This window comes from Dioscorea cayenensis, chromosome 18 (assembly GCF_009730915.1).
Source record: "Dioscorea cayenensis subsp. rotundata cultivar TDr96_F1 chromosome 18, TDr96_F1_v2_PseudoChromosome.rev07_lg8_w22 25.fasta, whole genome shotgun sequence".
Classification (NCBI taxonomy): Eukaryota; Viridiplantae; Streptophyta; class Magnoliopsida; order Dioscoreales; family Dioscoreaceae; genus Dioscorea; species Dioscorea cayenensis.
Window position 1 is genome coordinate 20385487 of NC_052488.1, and position 9849 is coordinate 20395335.

Sequence of the window (9849 nt, forward strand, 5' to 3'; positions counted from 1 at the left end):
CATCACTTTCTCAATACATATTGGTTTAATATTTGATTCAAATCACGGATAAAAACACATTTTTGACAATATGAGTAATAATTATATACAACCCAGGCTTGTGTACAACTTTAACTTTCTTAGCAGCCTAACCCTCTTCTTAGCAAAAAAAAACCAATAATAACAATAATTATTATTATTATTATTATTTTAATTATTTTATTTTTAAAATTTTAAAATATTAGTTTTTGTTTATATTTATTAGTTTGTACTCTCTCCGTTCTCTTTTGTCCAACATGAATAACCTAACTCTTTTATCCAACATGAATAACCGAATCTCACATAGCAACAAAGTTAATTATTTCACATAATTTAATAAAAAATTAATTATTTTTTTAAAATTACCTCTAATTTATATCTTCACATTTCTCTCTCAATAAAAAAATTGAATAAAATATTAAAATAAATTTTAAAAAAATAATAATAAATATTTTTTTGGTGTTTAAAAATAACATATTAAAAATAACGGAAAGAGTACAAGAGTAGGATAGTTTGGGTGTAAAAATTTTTTTTTTTTTAATATGAGGAAAGGTAGACATCTACAATAATAAGAAAAGAATATCATAAAAAAAGATAATGTAGAAATACTGTTGAAAGTAATAACAACATAAAGTGGGGGCTATATATAAGAAACCAACAGAAATACAGCCATGAAATTATGGGTCAAAACCTGCAAAACATTGGGATGTAAACCTTCATTAATTTAAAAAAAGAAATACTAATATTAGACACCTGTGACCTGTCAATAATTAAAAAATAAATAAATATTAATTAATGATTTCATGTTATTTATGGCAGGCACTGTTATATTAATTAATGGTTTCATGTTATTTATGGCAGTCAGTGTTACTTCTTAGAGTACCAAGAAAGGACCGGTTACCACATTTAAAAAAAAAACAAAACAAAACAAAATTCAATATGTTGCACTTCCTGATGACTTAATATTATTTATACTGTTTCATGGTGTTCTAATAAACAACTAATTGCTGCAATTTTTATTAAAGCTGACTAAGTTACACTATATCTTGTGTCAGTCATGCTCTATGGTTCAGAAGACTGTTAAAAGAAAGTAAAGAAATTTGTTATTGATGACAAGCCTGCTCAAGCTTAGCAAAGAATCTTGTTTTCCAATAAACTAAAGCAAACAAACAGACACAGGATGCCATTTATAACTCATGTGAAATCACTAGATTAAGTTTGAAATATTTTTACAATGCCACTAAAATATAAAAACTAACTACTTAGTATGAATGATTTTAACTATGATATTACTGTGAATGCTTGAAGTTTAATTTGGAAAGAAATGCCAGCTATATTTTCAGGAAGCATAAGCTACATTAGCGCCCGGCACGCACAGGGTCCGGCGCATAGCATGTCATGATACCGGCGAAACCGAAAAAAACAACTCTACACTCAAGTATGTTGGTAAATGTAAATTATTTTTTGTTCTTTCTAATCAAAAGAATTAGATTTGTTTTACCAATATTAGCCGAGGCAGTAAAAGTATTATGTGATGAACAACTCATTGGCTTCATTACAAGATAACTGAAGAAGTCTACCTCAAGCAGCAGTTGCCAACACAATGATATGATAGACAAAGCTTTCAGCTTCAATTGCAAAAGAGGAAGAGTAGTAGGATGGTTCTGCAAGAAAATGTAGACTATAATTAGAAAATATGACAGCCAGATTCACCATCAAGCGTAACTGGTTCCCAAACTCGATCTGAGAAAGGAATCAAAGAAATAAGATTACAGAGATAAACAGGGATTCAAATACTCACAATTGCTGTTAAACCTGTGACACTTGATACTACTGAAATATGTTTATGTGATAGCAAGAGAAGCAGCAATTGAGCGCATCTGCCTTCCCAGACAAGTAAGTATTATTAGTAAGCAAGTCTCCGTCAAGAAGCACATCGAGGCATGATCCAGATAGATAGCCATCAAGACTTGAGCACTCCCAAACCTGAGAAGCAATTCGACAATGGATAAACAGAATTAGGAATAGATTCATTAACAAGCCCATACATACTGCAAGGAAAAGCATTAATATTTTGCGTGTCCAAAGAGAACAATTATGCACCAATAAAATCAACTTCAGTTTTACCCAGCGATGGTATGATCATTTCTTCTGTTTCCTACTTAAAAATGGCACTTTTTTGCTTTCAAGATGCTTCCCCTTGTTTTGGGTGGATGTTTCAAACAGCTTCTGAACATCACTTTGACTTAGTGATTTTTTGGAAGCTAGATCAGCCAACTCATTAGTGGTGGATTTCCTCTTTTTTGAGTTCGCCACAAAGGATGTAGCTGCAGGGTTTTTGATGAAGTTTGTATCGGCAGATCCAGATGCAGAATATCCACTTTTTGCAACGTGCTTATTGCCAGCAAAACCCTGCTTTGATGGTGTAGCATTAGACTTGGCATCGTCATCAAAGGTTGCTTCATTGATTTCTTGATGCCTTTTTCGTTTCTTTCTAGGACTTTCGGAGAATTGATGTGCAGATGCATCACCCTTTTGGTGCTTTGTCTTGGATCCAAATATAGCCTGGAAGTCTTGTCGAACACGTTCTTTTGTTGCCTGCTGAGCTTTCCACTGATTAGGCCTCTTAGCAAACCTGAACCAAAATCAGGAGAGGAAAGCTCTAAGAAAAAGTCTAATTGAAATTTTACAACTAGAACCGAGGTTTGGTGTCCAATGATTAAAAATTATGTGTTTTCTACTGTCCACCTCACAAAACTTGATCTAAAACCAAAATAAGCAGGAAAAAAGGAAAGGAGATAAATGCAGAAGCAAGGAACCAAAAGTATCAGCGGAAGTCCATGCAAGAAACCCCTTACTCATCAATCTCCAGATTCCTCAACAAATGAGGGCCATGTTTTCTCTTGGAAAGCTCAGCTTGGATAGTTCGCAACTCCGTTGCAATAGCTTCTTTTAAAGTCATATTACTAGCATGGAAGCACTTCTCAACAGTGAAGGAACTACTAGGATGCATTGACAGCTCTCCAAAATAGCCTTGCAATCTTCAAAAGAAAAACATACCGGAAAAAATTTATAAGCAATTTACATAGTTCATAATCAGCCAAACTATTACATATACACTTACCAGATTAAAAACTACAAATAGAAACCACAACAAAACCCAATTCCCAATTAAGTTGAGGGCTTACTTTGAAATTACTTCTTGCTTTTCTTTTGCAGAAACATCTGAGCTAATAAAAGCCTCAAGAACACGAGATCCTCCAGCATCTTGAGCAATTTGCAAGATACAATTGACATCCATAGATTTCAAGTTATTAACGAATGGACGAATAAAATCCTGTAAAATAGCCACAAAAATATTAGTGAAGGATAGAAATATTAAATCAAGAGTTAATAACCAATAAGTCTACCTAAATATCTGAAAAATAAGTCACTAGAAACCAGGGCCATGTACAATGAAAGGCCTCGTCCACTAATTATATATGCTTGATATTACCTATGAATAACTTATTCTTGCACCTCCCCATTCGAACGTTGCCAAAACTGGGGGAAGTCTATCATTTATTTCACTATTTTGTTATGCACAACAGTCTCTAATAAAGTCATAACTTATTTTACAACACAAAAGTTCTTTGCAAAGTAAAAGTTGGACAAAAGCGAGCAAAAAAAAAAAAAAAATGTTGGCTTGATTTTGAAGTCATGAAATCAAATATTGCATGGGATGATTGGCATACTTTCGGAAATCTAAAAATTGTTTGTAGCATCAAGCAGCCCAATGTGTGCATCTTTTCATCCTCAGGCCATTCCCAGCAGGACCTCCCATGGAGATAGCTCTCGAGAAACAGCAGATGAGGAATGATGCAGCTCAGAGATTCAGACTTTGAACTCACAGCTGAAGCAAGGGCCTCACAACACTGAAATACAAAGAACAGAAAATATCAGAAACTAAAAAAAAAAACCATGAGGAAAAAAAATAAAAGAGTTATACATTGTGAATGATGGACAATCAAAAGATAATAGTCTCACATCCAAGCAAAGATCTAAGTCTTATTGACATACAATACTTACTGAATTTCTGATAAATTATAGCCACTTATGTAATCACCACAAAAGTTCACTTGATAAATAGCTCAAAAAAATATAATAAAAGAAATACCTCTTGTGCATGGGTTTGAAGACGTTGACATGCAGCTAAAAGGGAAGCAACAACTCCTGCTTTCTGGGAATCAAGCAGTTCCCTTATGTTTGGACCAATCTCATCCCACATCACACCCACCTACATAGAGGAAATCCAAGTGACCCACATTTAAGATATCACACAAAATCAAGCTTATGAATATGCTACGTTATAGTTTATAAATCTTTTTAATGCATACAGGAAAATTTAAATTAAGAGCACTTTAGAACCATTACCACTACCATAAACCTGTCAAGAATTTAACAAGTACAGTGTACTTTCACCCCAAAAAAAAAAGTGTACAGTGTACAATTTACTTCAAACTTCACTCATGGAAGGTGAAAGCTCTCATATTAGTACCCTCAATGGAAATATGAGTCACGAAGACATGTCCTTCTTAAAGTATAAATCCTTCCTTGCACCATAACACATTGGACTGAATCAACAATCTTGCAGTTCGGGGAGGTGTGTCTGAGTGTCTCAATCAATAGAACAATCAGTCACAGACCAATGCAATAATTCGATCACTTTGTTTAATAATTTATTTTGGTTAGCCAAGGCATCAATTTAACTCACATGGCATTCTCATTTACGATTGAATATCAAATTTGTGCCAACTTAATACTTCGATATCAAAACTTAACTAAAAAGAAAAAATTTATATATATATTGCAGGTATCCAGATAGGTTTCACGTTCAACTTATGTAATAACCATTCAACATAAGTAGAATGAAATCCAAGAGTATAAGTGAATGTATAAGTACCTGATCACAGGTTCTAGAAGAAGAAATTAATGCTTGCACAACAAAATTTCCACAGTGTTGCAATGATATTGTATACATTGACCCCTTGAACACTTCATTGACTAATTTGTCATATAAAGAATCTGGAGCCACCTCAACAATAACCTATTAAATCAAATAACTTTGGTTATGTTCTCAAAAAACCACAACATAAAACAGATAAAACAATACATATATTTGAAGGATGATAGAAGTTCTCAAAGCCTCGAAAAGCATAACAATATTAGTAATGTCCAAAAAAACAAGACCATTCATTTCTAAATTACAGCCTGACTACACTGTTTTGCACTCTTAAGAAATTAACTATTGAATGACATGAATAATTATTGCAAGAGTAAATGTGAGGTAATTCGTTTTATTTATATCTCTACTCCTGAAAGAAGAAAGTTTCCAAACAACATTAACTATCATAATAATCAGTGAACACTCAAACTAAGCCCTCCCAAAGAGTGACAAGATAGTATGTTGCCATCCACAGTGAAGAAAGAAGGTTAAGCTCAATCAGTCAAAAGGTTTTCGAATTTGGTTGCACTTGGATTCTTAAAATATGTTATTATATTATCTCTAAGAATAGCATCAGATATCAAACAGGTGCAATAAAAACATTATACCTTGGCTACACATTTAAAAATTCATCCATCCTAGAAGTCCAAGCATCTAGTGAGATAGTCAGCAATGAATGCATTAGAGAAACTAATAGCCTTACATCACTTAACTTGGTAAATATGAATAGAATATATAACTCTAGATCTCTAATCGTATTAACTTAAGCTTTAGGTTGCATTGGGTGCAAATAATATATTTGGTTTGGTTTGCATCTATACGGTATTAGAGCTTCATTTGTTTGTTTATTCGCAATTTTACTAATTAAGATAGACTAGCACATAACAAGAGAGCATATTAGAGTAATTGATAGCTACATCCATTAATTTAGTAAATATGGATTTGAATGTATAAATCTCAATCTCCCATCCAATCAGCTTAAACTTTGGGTAGAATTGGACCTAGATAATATGTTTGATTTGGTTAGCATCTTATAAAGTGAACATTGGGTCTTTATGCAAATATCTCTTAAACATAGAGTACAATTACACATTCAGCAGTTCATGAATTTCGAATGCTTCAAGCAGTACATCGTGAGTATCTGCGATGATAAGATTCAATTGTTATAAAATGGTGCAAAGACAGATTATTATGAAATATTAAGTCTTCTTTGAGTAATCCAAAGTACCAAGCAATCATAGATTCATTTCAATATTAAGAAAAGTGAAGTGAATATTAGTGTGAACATCTGACTTAATCAATTCAGCAAAATGTGCTTAGCATTTCTAGACAGCGCGAACATAAATAAATATACATAAGCAAAAAGCTACAATCTAAATCTTCTCAAACCAATGAATGATATATGCAATATATTAATTTCAACTTTGCACTATAAAAAATAACTTATTTTATGGTTATAACTAAAAGAGAACCTCCAACAAGCGGGTAGCAGAAGGATCTTGCAGTAGGCTTAAAACATTCTTCTTCATTACCACCTCAAATGATTTATCTTTTGTCATATTCATCCCATGGCATTGAAGAATGGTTAGAATAGCATCCGACATCAATTGATCATCACCAACCAATAACTTCAATGCAGTCTGAGCATGAGTAAAATAACACACAAAATAATATAAAGTTTGGTTAATTGACATTCTTATATATGACATTGAGATAATATAATTCAAAATTGATATACCTGCAAAACAAAACTGCTGCACTTGTCACACACCAGATTTTTCATCTCATCTTTGGCATGGTTTAGAATTTCCATAATGAGAGATTTAAATACATTCTCAAAACCAAGTTGAGAGCTCTCATGATTTTTTCCAATTTGTCTAGCAGGATGATTATTTAACCTTTTAGCCAAGATGATGGATGATTTTGAAACATGGAATTGCTCCAATGACTCTAATGGTACTCCCTTACAAAGACAGAGAAGACTTCGGAGGACATGAGAACCATAGATACTAGACATTAAATTGATAGCATCTCTGGCAACCACCTGTCATAAGAACTAAAATGCATAAATTAATACAGAAAGATCATTTAAATGAACTAAAAATTAAGCATATCACATAAGCACCTGACATATCTTAGTTAGTGTATCTCCAACAATAGAATGAGATTCTTCATCTTGTAGATGAAGAGATAAAGATTTTAAAGCTTTTTCTGCCACACGGGATCCACATTTATCAAGTGTGATTGATGGAAACACTTCAGCACAGCTTCGAAGAAACTCACAAAGTGGATCCAATTCACAACCATCAAGAAGAGTTTCAATTGTATGGCTCATAATCATGTCAGTTGAGAGTTCCACTTCTATCCCTCTTGTTGCCCTCAATGCTTTAGAACAGAAGATAGGCCTGCTCTCTAAGTCAATAGAGTTATCTTCCAAGCTATCTCTAATTTGAGAGAAATACTGTGCAGTCAACGGATCAACTTTCTTTCTGCATTAGTTAGACAGTTCATTAGTTGGCTAAATCATTGTGCAAATCATGTTCAAGGGTAGCAAAATTATTGCCCAAGAACAATGTACAAGCCTGTCAAATAATAATATGAGCACATTAAGACTACAGAAATTTATTTAAACAACTGAAAAACAAAGATTGAATATCAAGAGAGAACAAAAATAAAAGTAGACCTATCCAATTATAGTGACTCAAATCAAACCTCAGAAGAGTTTGCATTGACTTGGATGAATCAAGGATCCTCTTTGCAGTTATTTGAGCAGGAGCAATTTCACTCGGTACCCCCAGTGGGTCTTCTGAAGAGCCATCCTTGAAATTGTGCCTTTTACTGTGCTTTACTGTCTTGCTCTTCTTTCTCTCTCTTTTGTTCGACAAATTCTCCGCAGCCATCTTCAAGTGTCTTTTCAGATGAAGAATTCTTGAACCAACACAAGTCACAATGTATTACAACCACAGAACCGAAGCTAAAATCAGAGAAACAAGCTGCCTTTGTTAAAAATTTCAGTAAAAAGAAGTGAATATATCTTAATACAACAAATGGCCATAATAACAGTTTGCAACAAAAAGCTCAAAACTTGATTCCATACACACTTGCAACAACTCAAGCTAACCAACAATATTCATGATTTCAGAAATAAGAAGGATCTTAGGGAGTAACAGAACTCTTCCTTCCAATATTTGCACCAAAAATCATAACTTTTTCATAGAAGACGATCAAATCAAGAGAAAATAGCTACTTAAATAAATTCGAAATACAAATCCATTCAAAAAAAAAAAAATTACTATGTTCACAGAAGGAATCAAAAGAGACGAAAATCTCCAAATTAAAGCAAACCTAAAACAATTTCGAGGAAATAGAGAAGCTCAAGCTACACGATGTTGAGAGAGATATTGCGCTCGTGTCGCACTTTTGGTCTAGGAAAATCCACGAGAAAAAAAGGAAACTCGCATAATAAACCCTAATTCTTGGCGGTATAGTCCTAAGGAAAAAACCCTAGAATTCTAACAGAACAACAAAGCGGATAAAAATCATAAATATGTAGGAAATTTACATTTGAACACTTGCAAACCTGCATAATTAAATATAGTGGCTTTTGTTTTTAATTTTTAATAAGAAAGTTCATGAGATGTGTATATTTTATTAATAGGATAAGTCCCGCCGAACTTTTTAATCTAAGGGTTAATTGACACTTTCAAAATAAATAATTTTTTTTTATTTGTTTATAAATGGGGGGCAAGTAGTTCCATCAAAGAAAAGTCAAAGCAAATACAAACTAACAAGTGTTATAACTTATCACTTTGTATAGATTTTGGAGTTTGATTTTGAGTCAACTAACACGGGTAATTTTCTTGGTTGAGCACTAACCTTTGGTCATATATCAATTTGAACACTAACATTTCAAAACGTATCAAAAGTGAAAGACTGACATTTAATTTGGTTACACTTGTGAGGTTATTGGGGTTTTTCGGTGAGAATTCGATCATGTGGATATCGGACTCTACCTCATCTTCACTCGTGAATCTCTGCCACATCAACAAGTAGGGGCGAAAAGGGAGAAAAAAGATGATCAGAGCAGGAGGATGAAGAGGGCGATGTGGCGGTGACATGGAGGAGAAGTGCACATCCGGAGAAATTCGATGCGGCGATCCTCCGAGGGTGAAGATGATGTGAGTCCGAGCGTCACGTCATCGAATTCTTGCTGGAAAACCCCAATAATCTCACCAATGTAACCAAATTAAATGTTAATGCTCACTTTGATACGTTTTGAATGTTGGTGCTCAAATTAAAATATGACCAAAGGTTAGTGCTCAACCAAGAAAATTACCCCAACTAACACCTACACAAGGACTCGGTATCAATAAGTGATAAGGTCATTAGTTTATAAAATACTTTTAATTTTAGATATTTTTTTTATTTATATATGAAAGAATATTTTTGTGGATAAACAAACAACACTCTGCTATTTTTTTGAGTGAAAAATGAACGAGCTCATATTGCCTAGTTCTAGAACTATATTCCCTAGTTGTGACTTATCACAGTCTACAGTCTGACATATATTCTCTGGAAAAAAAATTAACTACTACATAAAAAATAAAAGACACGTGTCAAGCTGTCATATGTTAAAACCATCGAATACCTGGTTATGGAACTAGACAATATGAACTCAAAATGAACTATCAAACTAACGGTTTGTGGCTCTATTAGCACCAAATACTCTACATAGGGTGTTCTTTTTTAGAACGACTTGAAATTGAACCCCAAACCCGTTTCTTAAATTGGACAGTGCTTGTGGCCTACTTTGTTTAAAAAAAAAAAACACTACAATGAACTATACT

General features: G+C 33.3%; 1 protein-coding gene across 5 annotated transcripts; it reads right to left on the bottom strand.

The window, feature by feature from the left end:
- Positions 1-636: 636 nt before the first annotated feature.
- On the bottom strand, positions 637-8524 carry LOC120281730 (pumilio homolog 23). Of its 5 annotated transcripts, none has more exons than XM_039288428.1 (13): positions 7715-8524; positions 7128-7491; positions 6741-7046; positions 6475-6642; positions 4961-5104; positions 4175-4294; positions 3753-3932; positions 3207-3355; positions 2877-3059; positions 2146-2653; positions 1820-2004; positions 1599-1682; positions 637-709 (listed from the first exon to the last, which is right to left on the bottom strand). In XM_039288428.1, the coding sequence occupies exons 1-10, from the start codon at positions 7900-7902 to the stop codon at positions 2161-2163; spliced, it is 2295 nt and encodes a 764-aa protein (XP_039144362.1). In that variant the 5' UTR covers positions 7903-8524; the 3' UTR covers positions 637-709; positions 1599-1682; positions 1820-2004; positions 2146-2160. The 5 variants fall into 5 exon arrangements, with proteins under 5 accessions (XP_039144362.1, XP_039144363.1, XP_039144361.1 ...); XM_039288427.1 differs by lacking the exon at positions 637-709 and having other exon boundaries at positions 769-1682; positions 7715-7930; positions 8348-8524; XM_039288426.1 differs by lacking the exon at positions 637-709 and having other exon boundaries at positions 769-1682; positions 7715-7976; positions 8348-8524.
- Positions 8525-9849: the final 1325 nt, after the last annotated feature.